Source organism: Thunnus thynnus, chromosome 9 (assembly GCF_963924715.1).
Source record: "Thunnus thynnus chromosome 9, fThuThy2.1, whole genome shotgun sequence".
Taxonomy (NCBI): Eukaryota; Metazoa; Chordata; class Actinopteri; order Scombriformes; family Scombridae; genus Thunnus; species Thunnus thynnus.
In genome coordinates, this window is record NC_089525.1 from 25,097,541 (window position 1) to 25,114,249 (window position 16,709).

Sequence of the window (16,709 nt, forward strand, 5' to 3'; positions counted from 1 at the left end):
AGTTAGTTAGGTTAGGTTAGGTTAGGTTAGGTTAGGTTAGGTGACCGTCTGGCCATTTGTATTTATTAATTTATTTATTTACTTGGTAAGGAGGAAGACGTGTCTTTGAATGGCTAAATGAGGTTAAGTTATGCAACTCCATGGAAGGATGTGGATGTTTAAATAAGAGTATGAGGTTAACTGGCCATTTTATGTTTTCTAAGAAAGGATCTGCATGGATGAATGGATGTCACCGCCTGGCTTTTTATGACCCGTGCAGAAAGGTATACACTACATTCATGACCAGATGTATACTGTACAGTCATGTTACATAGCTGTCTAGCAGGCTTTACAGTGGATGAATGCATGAGTTGATGTCAAATATGTGGCTTTTTTTAAGAGCAGAAGAGACGTATAAACCCGGGAGGTGCAAGATCAGAGGAAAATAAGGGGAGTGTGTGTGTCTGTTTATGTATATGCATGTGTTTGTGTGGGTTCCTGGTCATGTGAGTAAGTCTTTGTGTCTGGGAGAAGAGGAAGTGATTCAAAGATTTTTCTCAAACAAAATAATTAGGGTTTATCAAAGCAAATTAAGTTGTATATACCAAGAGGCACACTGCCATATGTTGTTGCAAGACAACATGGAATTTCTGGCACTGCCTCCAGCGATGACCTCAGCCTGTCTGACACTCCTCACACTGCAAGAAATGTTAATTTTACCAAGTCACCAAGTCTTGTATTCAGAGATGATTCAGTTTGTTCCTAATTCAATTTTTCAAAGTTTGTGGAAGTAGAAACAGAAGTCTTTTCACACCAAGCATGAATATGCTGTAGATGCAGATTATTATTAACTTCAAAGAAATTGATTTCATGGTGTGTAATGGAGGGTTACACTTCAGTGCAGAATACTTGTGGGGCAGAAAAATTAATTTGTAACCACATTAGTTGCTGGAGATGTCCACATGGAAAAAGAAGTCTTTCAAACAATAAAACAACAGATTGAGCAACTAGGAAACAAGCAAACACTGTTTGCAAATCAAAGCAAATATACAAACAGTGTCTCTGCAATTGAAGTGAGTTGTTAAAAACCCCAGATTTCCACACAAGGAAAGTTGATATTTTGCAGCAGCCTAATCTACTACTGCATCCCTAGAGGGGGAAGAATGGAGGTGTACTGAAGGTCAGCTATATAACGTAGAGTTTTAAGAATAACATACAAAATATCTTAAAATCTTTTAAAAAAACAAACTAAAAAATGCTAATAATGTTATTAATGTTACAATAGCAAAATTCTTTTCTGGAGTTGAAGAGCTAATAAAAACAAACTCAGGAGGCTTGAAAAATTTCTGAACTCTCCGTCTGTGTCGCAGCCTTTTCAGATAACCATGACTTTGATCGCTCTTTGCGTCTAATAAAAGTGTCACATAAGAATCTGTGATGAATTCTACCATCTTTTCCAACTTTTTCTCCTTCCACCGGTCTGAAGAACAGAACACTGCTTGTAAATATGAAACTGCTCTGTAAATCTCCAGTAATAACTTCTTCTTCTGTCCTCTCCTCTCCTCTCTCTTTATTCTTTTTCCCCATTTGACAGGAAGAGTGTCTGTGGGTTCTTTACGTCTTTACATTTACATTTTTAGTTGAAATTTTTATCCAGAGTAAGTTTTAATAAACACAGCTCCCATATATCTGACAAAACTTATTTTGCAATACTAAATAACTCTTCCCTTTCACCCTCTCTCTACTCACAGTACGTCCACGTTTTACCCAGCCCGCAAAGATGAGGAAACGCGTCATCGCTCGTCCTGTGGGCAGCTCTGTGCGCCTGAAATGCACAGCGAGTGGTAACCCTCGCCCTGACATCATCTGGCTGAAGGACAGTCGCCCGCTGGTGGACGAGGACGGTGGAGCAGGAGAAGGTGGGGAGAGAGCTGCAGGAGGAGGAGGAGGAGGAGGAAGTGGGGAAGGGAGGAAGAAAAAGTGGACCCTGAGTCTGAAGAACCTGACACCGGAGCACAGTGGGAAATACACCTGTCACGTCTCCAACAGAGCGGGAGAGATCAACGCTACCTACAAAGTGGAAGTCATACGTGAGTCATCCATCATTATTAAACATAATTGATAGGATTAATTGAGACAAAGGGCCGATTGATGTGTGCAGTAGGGTGGCTGTCCGTCTACCAGATGACCTGGGTTCAAGCCTTATGTCAGCAAGAGGTATCCTGTCCAGACAAGAAAATAGCTTTTCTACACAGAGATAAATTTATACACAGGGATGAGTGAAATGGTAATAATATTATACACATTAGTTCTTCAAAAGAGCTACTTTTGTACACAATTCAGCACAAGAAATCTCACCTCTGCTTGATTTAAGTCATGTGACAGTAGGATATGATAATACTATTTTCATTTCTGACCACATTTTGAATGTTGCCATAAATACATGAATCAACTCTCTTTGTTACAGCTTATCTCGGCTTTATCTTTATTATGACTGCAACTTACTTATGCCATTATCAATGAATATGTCAATTATTTATTAATATATGATAACAGAAAATGATGACACCTAGAGCCCGAGGTTGTATCGTCATATTGCTTGATTTTGCCTGACCATTACTCCAAAAATATTCAATTTGCAATGAAATAACAAAACAGACAAGCAGCAGATCCCCACATTTAAGCAGCTGGAAGAAGCAAATATTTGATGTTTTTTCTTCATAAATAACAAATCGTTGACTAGTTTTCTGTGGATCAACTCAGCAAGAAATCTACTAATTGTTTCAGCATGACTTAAAAGAGATGAAGCATCCTAAAAGTATGCTCGTAATATCCGAATCATTTTAATGTATGTAAAAATGTGGCTGCATGTGGTCACCCCATGTCATGACACATCAGAAAGCACATTTTTGGCATTGTGGTCAGTGAGTATATCATATATTTGTAGGAATGCCCCTCACCCAAACAATAATATACATTGTGTTGTACACAGTATATGTAATTGTGTTTGATTTATAGGTCTGTTTGACTAAATAGAAGGGTATGACATGGGTTTTGTTTTCATTCTAACTCACAATACAGTGATTATGCAGACCGTCTGGGATCATATGATCAAAAAACCCCATAATTGGCATTTCAGCTATTTAAATGATTTGTTGGCAAAGAGTCCTGACTGCAGATTTCCATTCAGACATCAGGTTTCTCTTATTCTGTTTAATATAGTATGTTAAAAGTGTTCATCTGCTGTAACAAGTGGTAGTTATTGAACATGTGGACATGATAGATAAGAAGGTATTTTCCTGGCAGATCTTGCCATCATGTCTCATTCAGGTTTAATTTCACATTTTGAGAGTATAGTAGATTAGTTTACAAAACATTTTTGATTGGATTCATAAATTTGAGCAACAGTGATAGTGTCAAAAATGTTTTATCCAACTGCAATCATAAATAAATGTATTAAATGTTTCACATTGTCCTTTTAGGTATTGTAATGACTAAATATTCTTGGTTGCAAACTAGAGCCATAGTGCCAACATTCACCAGTGTCGGCTAATGAGTTGCACCAAGAATAGAACTTTAAAATAGCTTTTAAAAGTCTCCTTTCACTTCAGTGGCATTTATTGATCACTACCAGTCTTGTCAGTAAATATCAGTCAAGCGTGCGAAGAATGTGGAGCAGATTTTTCAGTTTGGAGGGTGAACCAGTTGCGGTTTTAGTCTAAAAAGGGTCTAGTTTTACTGTTGAGAGCAGAACGTGTGTTATGAGGAGTTGTGAGTGTTTTTTTGATGTATTAGGTTGTATTGGAAGGCTACAAAAGCTGTTTTGACGCTGGTTGATTTAATGTTAAGCTGTTTGGTGGAGAGTTGGCGTTGAATTTCTGTGTGTGTGCTGAACTATACAGTATGTTGCTTAGTGTGATAGCTCTGTTGAGAGCAGACTAGCTCCTCTCGCTTTACCCGCTACATCTGTTATACATTAAACTACAGCTGTAGTCTTTCCTGAAAGACACTTACACACTCACACATGTGCGCACACAATCATGAGCACGCAGACAGAAAGGAAGTAAATCAAACCGCTGCTCGCTTATGTCAAATGTGACATTTTCTCTATCAGTAGAGATTCACTCAGCTGTCAGTTATTTACAGCTGTTAGTAAGAAAACTAGAATAAAAGAGTCTAGGGGGAAAAAACTGTGCCGATTTTAAAAACATATATAATCCATGAATATAGTTCCATAAATATAACACATCAGGACCATAACTCCTAAATATAATTCATCTTGTTGTCTTGGATGGTTTTTCACCTGCTGGACTCACTCCATGAGCATCATTCATTAGGCCAGGCATTCAAATCACTTTGAGATTAATACATTAAGTGCTTTCTGCTCAAGAGCCCCATCCATTCAGCTGTTACCTGACCACCTATATGAAAAATGTAATTCCAAAAATTCCACACAAAACATTTGTCCAGAACACTTGTCTCCAAATGTTTCTTTGCCTGTATCAGTTCAATGAGTTCTGGCAATGTTGTTTGCATCTGTGTTCCCTTTGCCTTTCATGGTAGGTAGCAATGCTTACCAGATGCTTTGGGGACGTGCTCTGACTATTAAAACATATTTAAAGTCAATATAATTTAACTTATAGCACATTGAACTCTAGGAAAACTTGTGAATTTACATGTAATAGTGCATCAGCTTCTCATATTGAACAAAACAAAGAAAAAGAAGTCTTTCTACCTCCTTCTAAAGTAAAATACACAAGCAACCTTTCTGCATCAACATTTAGCTTCACAATAAGTGAAGCTATTGGAAGCTATTGTCCATGCTGACATAATAAATATATTCTATCACATAGCCAAAACTGAGGATGCTTCTCAAAATCTGCTGAAGAATGGGGTTGAAACAGCTGATCGTCAAATAAGTTTTCTCTTTAAAAAGTACAGATTTTCTTGAGTTACATTCCCATGACATTGCATTAACAGATACTGAAAAAAAACCATTGAATTTCTCTTGCAGGTGTGTTTATTCTGCTATATAAACTGAAAAAGAAAAGGCGGGAACTAGAGATAAGGGATCTGTTTCTGTATCTTCAGCTGAGAAGGAGGATGTGGTGCTGAATACAGCACATACTGTGCAAATAATGCTTTCAAACCATATTATATTCTCTCTGGTGTGTTCTTTTCTGTTTCATTCATTTCATTCAGTTCAAATAAATTGAATAAAAAGAGTACTTACTTTCCTCACTGTGCCTGATTTTAGAAATGGAGTTTGTTGCTGCTGACCAAAACTATTCATATACAAGACCGTGGTAGAGATTTTTAATTGAATTTGAAAATATACTTTTTTTACTGTATAGATGCTAATCTGGTGCAATGTGAAACTTGTGTAAATTTATAATTTTACTGACTCTGAGATAATTATTGCTCTAATGTCACTTCCATAATTCTGATTACAGCTGTTACAGTTTCTCCTATTCACACTTTAACTGAAATAGCATCACATATTAAATATACATTCTCTTTCTTTGTGTTTGTCTCTTTTTATGTCTCCTTCAACAGAGCGTACCAACTCTAAACCAATCCTGACTGGTACTCACCCAGTCAACACCACCGTGGACTACGGAGGAACCACGTCTTTCCAGTGTAAAGTCCGCAGTGATGTCAAACCAGTCATCCAGTGGCTTAAAAGAGTTGAGCCTGGTGACGAGAACAAGTTCAACTCCACCATCGAGGTGCACACATTTACACGCATGTGCACTGCTTCAACCAGTATTACTAGTCATAGTAAACTAAGAATATCTGTCAAGTTCACAATTTGATTTCAGTGAAGTACTTGATGTGAATTGTTCAACAAAGTTTTTCTTTATTTGATCTCATTCAGGTCGGGGACCATCGGTTTGTGGTTCTGCCTACAGGGGAGGTTTGGTCTCGTCCTGACGGATCCTACCTCAACAAGCTGCTGATAACCAGAGCCAAGGAGGAGGACGCTGGCATGTACATCTGCCTGGGAGCCAATACTATGGGCTACAGCTTCAGGAGTGCCTACCTCACTGTGCTACCAGGTCAGTGAAAGAGAGAAACTAACATGGACACATAAAGAGATAATTGTGTATGATTATGTGTATTTCTTATCTGATTTACAATACTACAGAGGAAGATATTTGACCTGCAAGTTTATATTAGAGGCAGTAAATTGAAGCCATAGCATTTTAATGCTAATGCTAGGTATCATGAAAATATTTGTCACCACTGATGCTCGCCTTGAGATACATTTCCGAGAGTTCACATCTTATATCTATAAGAAAACCATAACAGTTTTCACAGCTGACATTATAAAACTTGAAAGATGTTAGTGGTAAAATTATCAATAAGCCAGAGGGTGTTTTTTCTGCACCTCAAAGGTTTTTTTTCTCTTGTAACTATCATGTGTCATTTTTAAATATCCCTATCTCTCACTCCTTCGCAGATTTGAAGCCCCAAAACAACCCTGTACCCACAGCAATATCCCCAAGCCTCCCCTGGCCTGTCATCATTGGAATACCAGCAGGCGTTGCCTTCATCTTAGGCACCGCCCTCCTCTGGTTCTGCCAATCAAAACGCACCTGCTCCTCTTCATCATCCTCCTCTGCTCTTCCTGCTGCCCAGCGTCTCCCCGTAGCCAATCGTGACCGAGCCTGCCCAACACTCCCTCCTCAACCTGCCAATGGGGATAAAGATTGTCTTTCTTACGAGGACTACATTGCCCATCAGCAGCTGCTTCTGACTCAGGGAGGCGCTGGATTGGCTCCCAAGGTCTACCCGAAGATCTACACGGATATACACACGCACACACATTCACACGTGGACGGGAAGGTGCACCAGCACCAGCACATCCACTACCAGTGTTAGCAGTGAGGCTAGCAGCAAGCTTTGGTGTTTCACATTCAACTCTTACAGTCATAACAGTCCACACTGACTACAGAGCATAGAACAAGGAAAGCCACATGCAAGAGACCATGCGGATTTGTATAAAGGAACATGGGATCACGCAGCTCTTCCTCATTCTGCTGCAGCCACATTATTGTGAACACATGGACTTATTCAAGACAAAAACAATGAAGAATGTAAAGAAAGAGAAGAAAAAAGTGCATCAAAAAGAACCTTATTTTTAGCCATCAGCCATTTAGCCATCTGGGAGCGTTACTCAAGTATTTTATTATGTCACATCCCATCTGTAGATAAATAAATCTCTCCATATTTTGCTTGAGGCCCTTTTTGAAGCGACAATGAACTCTGCAGCTTCAAGGTAACTCAACCACTTTGGTCCTGTCCATTTCCGTGTCTGTTCTTTAAGACACAACCACAATCTCCTCAGTAACAGCAAGAATACGCCTCGCTTACAATACAAGTCTCCAAATATAGCTACTCCTGTATATAGTGGAATATGATTATATAGCATTTAGCACACTACTTCATCCTGGGTAATCTATAAAGAACAATATGACATGTGTGTAATGTAATAGCTTAATTTCAGAGTATATCTCAGGCGTCAGCCCAACTGAGCCATAAGAAACACAAATCAAGACAAACTTCACTGTATCCACACCCTCGGCAAAGATGAGGGCTGCTGTTATCTGCTTCTGCCAGGCCGACAGCCACTCTGATAAATGTCCAGCTGCTATCTGGGTACTGTGTGAAAAAGAGCTGATGACAAACTGAGTTACTGAGTTCAGACAGCATGGATCTCTATGAATTCTAGCTGCAGCTACAGAGTGATTTCTGCTGCACCCAAGGATCTCGGTTGCAGAAGTAATCATTATATCTGTCCTAACTGACAGTTTCTGCCCCCTTTCTGGAGAATGTTGGCATTTCCTGTTTCACATCATCTCCTTTTCAGCTTTGTTTGATGCTCGCTGACTTTAGAGGAGCAGGACAGAGAAGGATGAAGGTCCAGCCTCTTTAGCCAACAGCGCAAAGGGATGATCAACAATGCTGTAGTGTAAAAAGGTGCCTTCTAAGAATTGTTTCCTGATTTCATGGATTGCTAATGGATCATTGGATTTGTGACTGATTCTTGTTAATCTTTTATTCTTAGTGACTTTAAGGATGAGACTTAAAGCCCTCAACTCTCTTTTAGCGCCTCACAAGATGTCCTAGGGTATAACTGAGCAGAGATTGCATGTGTTCTGTCCATAGATGGTTCGCTACAAGGTAGAGGGACTCGTTTGTAGTCTCCTGTTTTCATTTAATGAAGAAAAATTAAGGATAAAGGGGCTGCCTTCCCAGCTGCAGGGACATCTGTCACCCCGATACAGAAAATGGAAACTGTTGCAATCAGTTGAAAGGTAAAATGATGATATACAGCCTGTGACTGAATCAAATATTAGTATTTTTACCACAAAAATTTAGAGCCATATATTCTGCAGAAAGTCTTTCATGTGGATGATTAACAACTATGATAATACCCACTGATAAGCTACAAGTTAATACATTTCTTATTGCTGGCAATCAGTTATCACTGTTTTCAGTAAATTCAAGCATACATATCCCAAATTTTACTGACCACCTTGTGATATGTTGAATAATGGGATCTACAAATGTGGGTTTTAGGCTTTATCCTTCCATTTGATTACAACTTGGTCTCAAGTTAAGGTCATTTGAAAGCTCCCAGACACCCTTAATATGCCTCCACAGGTGTTGTTATTCATTTAGGCTGATTAGACTTCTTCTCAGGACTGTGTGGGTGTGATTCAATATTCCCTTCTCTCTCCTGTCAGTTTTGTTGCACATTTTAGAGTGGGACAAAAAAAAAAGTTTCATTCCCAGTGATACACTGAGTTTGGTAAACTTAATATTCCCAACGTAGCTCCTCCTGGCTTCATCCTGACCAGTGCTAATCAGCCAAACTGAAAACACCAGTGTGGGAGTGCAGAGCCTTTAATGTGTAAACAAGGTCATCAGCAGCTGTTATGAGTAAAGCTATTAGTGCACGATATAAATGATCACAAAATTTGCTGCTTTGGAAGCCATTATAGACTCAAGATGAAAAGACTGGATTTAACATTGAGGTCAGATTTGTGAGGTGATAGCATTGTTTCATTTTATAATTCATCATGAGAAAAAAATCCCAATAATATCAAAGAAAACATTTCAAGCCAATAAAATTGTTTTTCACTAACACTAAAATTTCTTCTTTTTAAAACTGCAAGTACTAAAGAATTAAAATCACAAAATAATCTGTAAAATTAGTAGAGGTTAAGTGTTACTTTTTCACATTACAGTTTGCTGAATCTTATTCTTGGAAGTGTTTTAGAGACATATTGATTCCCATTTTTTCTTTTCTTCTCTTTGTGTATCAGTAAATTACTTCAATGCTGTCAATACTCCTGTTGGTGTTGGGAGGTTTCCCCACACCATCCTCTGATAAACACATTTAGTTTGACCTGAAAATCAGTGGAAACCAGCCCAACAATCCTTTTCAGTACACATCCAGTTACAGCAGACTTACTCTTTCACTCTTGTGTGTACTTAAGAATCTGACCACTACATAAAAACTGTGCAAAGTGACAAGATAAGATTCAGGTTTCAGCTGTTTAACATCACAGCACTCTTGGAAAGACAGCATTTTAACGTGTAACAGTGGAGTGACTGTGTCCAGAGATGTTAGTTTAAATACGTAAAAAGAGAAAAATGTAAAAATGTGACATAAAAAAAGAAACTGTAGGCTTGCCATGTACTTTGTACTTGCATTAAAACGTCTCCTTCTGCAGACCCTTTTTAATACATCCAAAATACAAGAGTGACGACTTTATAAGGGTGTGTTTAAATGACCGTGATATATTAAAATCATCTGGTTCATCATCCAGTTAGTTCAACTTCTTTTTGCACATTTTTTTTAAAATCCAAGCAGGAAAACTTACAAATATATTTATATGGATAAATTCCATATCCCCATTTTAGTATGTTATCTTCTGTACATCCTGAAAAGAACAATAGATACGAAGCACAGCTTTAAACTGATGCAGTTACAAGAATTAAGTGCTTGTCAAGCCTCCAGTCTCTTTCTTTATAAAGTTCCTATTATTTGTACTATTTTACCCACTGATATGACTTTTACATAGAACATGCAACCTGATAAATCATAGCACACCAGGTCAACAAAGAAAAAGCATTCTGCTATCTTAATAAAAGGCAGACTTTGTTCATTTATATCCCTCTCTAGCAACAACTTTAACTAGAAATAGCACTCTAAACATTGCATTAATAGCTCTCCCTGTGAGGTGTTTTTCTTGTCCTCCCGCATCTTTACTCTTTTAAAACATCTGCTGACAGAGTCATCTTGAATAACAGCTGGAGTGTATCTTTTTTCCACTACAAAAGCTTGATTTTTTTTCCTTGGATATTGGAGGGTGTGGAAAAGTTGCCAAACAGTAAAATTCTCCTCAAACTTTTCTTAGATCAGTTTTCCATCATTTCTCATGTTAAATCCGTGTAAGTTTTATGTGTCAAAGCTAATGGACTGCCAATAGACAGACTGTATATGTGCACTTACCACTAGTATGTACATGGAATGAGATTAGTATTGAAATAGAAGATGTTAGATAATTTAGTGAGAATGCTTTGGACCATACAGTAGCTCTAGCAACACATTGGCCCACAAAACATTGTAAATCCTAAATTGTTTCAAGACTCAAAAGGGTAAAGTGTATTTCTAATTTATTTTCTTTTGACATGTTTGTTTTTTTTCCATATAATTGGGCATTATACTGCATGAGTGGATTTTGTGTTATAGTCATAATGTAAGCTATGTAGCAAATACCATGTTCATGTCATTGTAAGATACTGTATTTATACGTGCTGACAGAATATACGAAATTTTATCGATAATCTTTGTATCGACAATCTTGTACAGTCTATCGTCATTTAGGTCGAAATTTTGTTTTCTCCCTTATTAATCATGTTATTGGTGCCATTAAAAAGTTAAATCTGTGCAATATTGTCTTTGTTCTTAAAGATCAAAGTGTTGACATAAGAATTGTCAGCCAAGGTCTGTTTCTCTCTACTGCTTCAGTCCTTTACTATTGTCTCAGAGATGGATTGCAGTCCAGTTCAGTACAATAGCTCTCAGTGCCATGGGGACTGTCTTTAAGTGAATGTCCTTCTCTAAATAGTTGTAGCTCTTCAATTTTGAGAGCTGCAGCCGGCATTTCATCTGTCAACATGTCTGTCTGGTGAGATGACAGATGGACAAGCATTGCGTGCAGATGGAGGGTGTGAAGGCCCGGCGTCTCTCTCCCTCTCTGACTCATTTAGGAGAGGAAGATGATGAAAGAAAACACTGTTGAAAGGATGGGGCACGGCAAAAGGGTGGAGGCTGGCAAAACGGCAGGACATGAGAGCAGAATAAGAGTAAACCACAACAACTTCAGTTTTTTAGCAATATTTGTTTGGTGTTCCTGCACTGTACTTGCGGTAATGAAGATTCTTTAGGTGACGCCGTTCAGTTGGTCTTTTGAGCGTTGGTGGCTTTCACTGATCATCTAGAACATCCCTACTTTTTGACTTAGCACTTTGACTTTCCAACAACACATGCTAAAGTAGTTAATAAATTATTAAATTAAACAAATAGTATGAAATTGCTTTTTGATAACTGTTTTGGCCACATGGGGGTAAGTCAATATGACTAACACGCTGCCTGTACACAACCAGCAAACATGGAGCAACATTAGCATTCATTTGGAGTTGTATTTCCAGCCACCCAACAAATTTAGGTCCAATATGCACTCTCCTTTTGGTCTCCACCCATTGCTGAGGGAAATATCTGAACTCTTAGCTGCTAAATGCTCCACTACATTAACCAGCTAGTCGCTAATTTTGTCTGTCCATCGTTTTGTGCTGGGAAGGTAGCATCCAGTGGGTTTATCTAAGTTTTTTTTCTGCTGCAGGGAACTAGATTGATGAGTGTGGTGAGACTGAACCAACCTGCTGACTGTAAAACCAAAACAATGAGCTCAAAGATGCTAAAATGCTCCATAGAGCTGAGAGGAAGTGTAGAGGCAGGTAATAATTCTCTATGGGTTTAGATCACTGTCACATTTCAGTCATTTGAACCATTATTAATATAGATTTATTGATTAGGGCTGCACCTCTTGGGCCGCTGGGCCTGTGCCCAACAGACCTGGGCCCAGCTTCCCAAAATCATCTTAAGGCTAAAATTATCTTAGTCCCATTGTAAGTCCAAGGCCACGCTCATTTTAGCCTTAAAATGCTTTTGGGAAACTGGGCCCTGTTCCGTAATCCATCCATGCCCAAACTACCCACTCAGATCTTCCTCTTGTTATTCCAAAATAACCAGCGTTGCTGCATGTAGGAATGCTAGATGCATTACTTCCTGCACAGCATCGGCTGTTACCTGGGAAAGAGCTGCGAGATGTTAGGTGTTTATAACAATAAAGGTCCAGTAAGGTGGACCTTTATAACAAGCATTTATTCATATGATAGTCCCATTTTTATTTTTTTTAAATAAATTTCAAATGATTGATTTTGATTCCAAAGTTTAATTTGAACATATTTTTTCAAAGATGAGGCAAAAACTAAAATCCAGATTTGAGGACATTATTTAAAAAGAGTTATACAGGTAAGGACAGCAAAATTAAATTTCCCCAAAATGTATCTGTAATCACTTTGTCTCTGTTATTTCTCAAAATTTCATAAGTTTGATCAGATATCAAATATGTTTTGTTTGGTTTTTTTTAATAGCAAATTAGTACCATTACTGTGCACTGGCTTGTAAGGTCAAAGACTGAGCAAGCGATCGAGGGAATATTGAATATGGAGGTGAAAGGAAAGGAAATTTAAGAAAAGGAAAAATGAAAACATACAGAGAAGAAAACTACCTCAGTGGAATTTGCGGTTTTGACGTCTTAACAAAGTCAACAGTTACTCATGACTATATGACTAATTCCAGGGATTTCCATATCCCTGAAATTCATTGGATTCCCATGCATCTGGTGAGCTTCACAAGTGATAAATAGCAGAGGTAATTATATTTAAGATGGAAAGCTGTTAAAGACATATTATGTTCAACATTTTTGTAAATGTGAGCTAAGAGGAGGAAAAAAACCTGAGCTGATAAAAGATACTATACATGGCAGCATCTGTGTCTGACTTTCTCGGGGTGTTTTCATCCTTGACATTCAACTCTCATTCTTTCCTTATCTCAGAGATTAGACTTTTCCTGCCTTTTTTGTGTTCCTGGTTATCTCCTGTGAATTTGATTGACTTGAAGAGTTGGAGGGAGGAAGATGGGGAGGACAGAAAGAGGAGGAAAAGATGAAGAAAAGCAGGGTGGAGGAGGAGGATGACACAGAGCTGAGCTGCTGACAGATGTGTTGAGCTCACCCCTGCTCTGCACTGATGAGAGAAGATGAGAAAATGGAGGGGGGGAATCAGTGGAGAGGGTGGAAGTGGAGAATGAGAAGGGAAAGAAATGTGCAGAACAGGAAGAGAAGAAGAACGTCAATGAGGCCCAGTACCTTCCGTCCTGTCTGTCTGATTTGTCATTTGGATACCTGAAACAAAAACCGTTGTATTGAAAGTGACTTTCACTTCCAATAAATGTAAAAACGTTCAGTTACTTCATGTCAAACAAAGAATATACTATATTGTTTTTCCATACAAAGAAGTATTCAGTTTTTTAGCCTTTATTTAAAAGTCTGGTTGAGAATATTTTCCAACAGGCCAAGAAATCAACAAGAAAGTGCAACAACAATAAACATATAAAACATGAACAGGCCAAGGATCCTGTTGCACACACAAAAAAGAGCCAAGATTATCCATTCAAAACATGCATGTCTGTATTTGAAGTCTCAAGTGACTCCAAATAATTTAGAAACAAAAACACAAACTAATCCACTGTGTAACCACCAATATTAAGACTATATGCTGTTTTGTTTTTTTTTTAATCTAAGGCATGTTGGTTAAGGATAAACCATTTGATATTTGACTGAAGCATTTTTTATTATACAACATTTGAGAATTTCTTCCATTTTTCAATATTGAACATTTTTGTGTGCACAGTCTCAATTGCAGATTTTGAATTCATCTGGCAGAGATTTGGCTTTTTGTTCAGGGAAGCTTGTTGCGGTGGTTGGATTGTTAGAAACCTTTCAATCAATTTAATCAAATGTAATGAGCTTGTTATGTATTAATAGTGAAACCCTGTTACTTGGGCTGGTTACGTCCTCATTATAAAGAAAGTCCAAGGTGGGATCTGCCAGGCTCAAGACAGCCGAAAGGACACATTCTTATTTTTGTTGTGAATGTCATGGAGATTTGGTAGAAAACAGACAAGACGTATTTAAAGTATGAATTTCAAAAACAAGTGTGGAGAAAGAATAAGAAGAAGAAGAAGAAGAAGAATATATAAACATACTCTTAGCATCTTTGCATGATTTAGAATAATGTGAAAAGCCATAATTCTGCATAATATTTAATTTTAAAAATACCTCATTAGTGCTCCTTTGGTTATAATGTAAAACAACAAAATAATAATGTTTACGTTCTTTTGATTTTCCAGCACAAATTGAATTTTAATATGTCTGTAGTTCAACCTGGATGAAACATATAGTCCTTATACTTTGTAATTTAAGAAGCATTTTTGCTCACTGAACATTGAAGAGGATGAAATGTTAATTTACTGAAAAAGTATGAAAACACTGAAATCCTTATCTCTTACCTCCCACTGTCAAAAGTGAAATTATGTCAACAGCCCAAACACAGAAAAATTGTCCAGGGGTGCTTTGACTTAAAGGTAGATGCTTAAACAGGTTTCTAAAGAACTGAAACAAGGAAATAAATTGTAATAGAAAAAAATGCTTTAAACATCTCTGTCAGTTTTTGACTGGAATTTTTTGAGAATGAATCCTGTAGCCCTTCAGCTGCGGTTAGCAGACCTTCCTGCTCCAATGTGTACTACTGTGAGGCTGGCTTGGCAGAGGGCTGTGAATTCACTGAAGACATTCCTGAGCCATTGAGATGTAGGATGAACCTTTTGTTGGGTTAAGGTCACAGAGTTTTTTATCTTTTGACATGAACTTTCAGAAAATAGTACTAGTTTCACGTAGAAAAAGTGTTTATACTTGTTTAGTGGTTGTCTTAAGCTGCAATTTAAATAGTTTGACTTCAATAACTGGAAATAATCTGATGTGTCTTTAATTGCTTTATACCAGTGGATACTAGATGTATACTGGGTTTTGCAAGTCCTGTTTTCTCAGGATGTTTTTGGTGTTTGCTTGCTGCTCTTTTTTGAGCGATTAATCCATAATAATGATGATTTATGAGATGCTATTCTCTGTTGCAACCACATTTCTCCTGTAAGTCAATAAGAGTCAATAAGGTGGTTGCATTTTGATACAGATCTTGTCCACTGCCAGGGCAAATGTTTTGTCCTTTAGACCTTGTGGTCTTGCAGGACCTTTTTTTCTTGCTTGGGGAGGGTTCTGGTGTGCGGTTGGCTGGTTAAAAGGGTGTGAACCCATAGAGGAGATTCCTGGGCGCTTGAGTCAACAGCAGCTGTGGTTGGTGATGAAGAGAAGCTGTCCAAAAAGCTTTTTACCGGCAACCGCCTTTTCACTGTGAAAGGGCCACTCAGGTGAATGGAGTCAGTGACCATGAAGGGCTCACACACACGCACACATACACACCTGGGAGAAAAATCATACACGCAGACACCCAAGGAAGACACCTACATATATATATACACAATCACCTGGGAAAGAGTTTGACACGGTTTAGTAAAGTGCATATGGAACATGTGCACACAGCTACACATGGAAGTTTGCAGACAGATGCACAGACACAAAAGCACAGATGAATGCATCTCACACACACACACACACACACAGACAGATGGGAACAACACAGACACCTGGCTGGCATTGAAGCGCTGTTCTGTTTGCATACCTCTCCCTCTCGTCTCATCCTCCACACAGCCACAAAGCCGCCATTAAAACTAGGAAAACAAAAACACAAAAAAAAGAGGCTAAAAGGGGGCAACAGGCGGCTTCCATCCCTCTTCCACCCATCCCTCCCTTCTTCTTCCCTTCCTCCCTTTCTCCAGTCCCTCTGTACCAAATGTTTACCTTCCCCCCGTGAAAAGAGAGGGATGTGGACAGACAGGGTGAGAAAAGAAAGAAATCTGGCAGAGGGGAAGGGAGCCAAGGCCTTTAAAGTCTGCCACAGAGCCGTGACAAAAGCCTCCTAATCTCGGTGTTGTCTTTCGGCCCCTTTTTCTCCCTGCACATCCTGCCAAGTGTGTGTCCGTGTGTGCGTAAGGAGGAAAAGACTGGAAGAAAGTCAGAGTCAGTGTGTGTTATGCAAGCAAGAGTGTGTGCATATTTGTTTGAGAAAGTAGTAAAAATGGCAAGGCGAGTTGTGTGAAGAGAGATTGTGTGTGATAAGGACGTTGTGTGTCTGCAAATGTGTGTGTGTGTGTGTCTGTGTATGTATGACAGGAAAGGAATCTTTCCACAGCCGTGCTGACATCACTCAAGCATGCATGGGACAGTTGAAGGAGGCCGGGCCCCTTCAAAGGCAGCAGCCTGCCTGCCTTCACATGTGGGATGCCTGTGTGTGCGTGCGTGTGTGTGTGTGTGTGTGTGTGAAAGCTCATTGAAAACAATACGAGTGGTCCCGCTCACCCATCCTCACCTGTTCCTCTTTGACTCATAAACCACCCCTATTCAGCTCTCTTC

At 38.7% G+C, this 16,709-nt stretch overlaps 1 protein-coding gene across 1 annotated transcript in view; it reads left to right on the plus strand.

The window, feature by feature from the left end:
• The window catches only part of fgfrl1a (fibroblast growth factor receptor like 1a), a 75,397-nt gene extending 64,453 nt beyond the window's left edge, over positions 1-10,944 (plus strand). The window contains exons 5-8 of the mRNA XM_067599835.1: positions 1,731-2,069; positions 5,536-5,708; positions 5,858-6,038; positions 6,443-10,944. Coding sequence (XP_067455936.1) covers positions 1,731-2,069; positions 5,536-5,708; positions 5,858-6,038; positions 6,443-6,864 — 1,115 coding nt within the window. The 3' untranslated portion in view covers positions 6,865-10,944. The remainder of the gene's footprint in view (positions 1-1,730; positions 2,070-5,535; positions 5,709-5,857; positions 6,039-6,442) is intronic.
• The last annotated feature ends 5,765 nt before the right edge of the window (positions 10,945-16,709 follow it).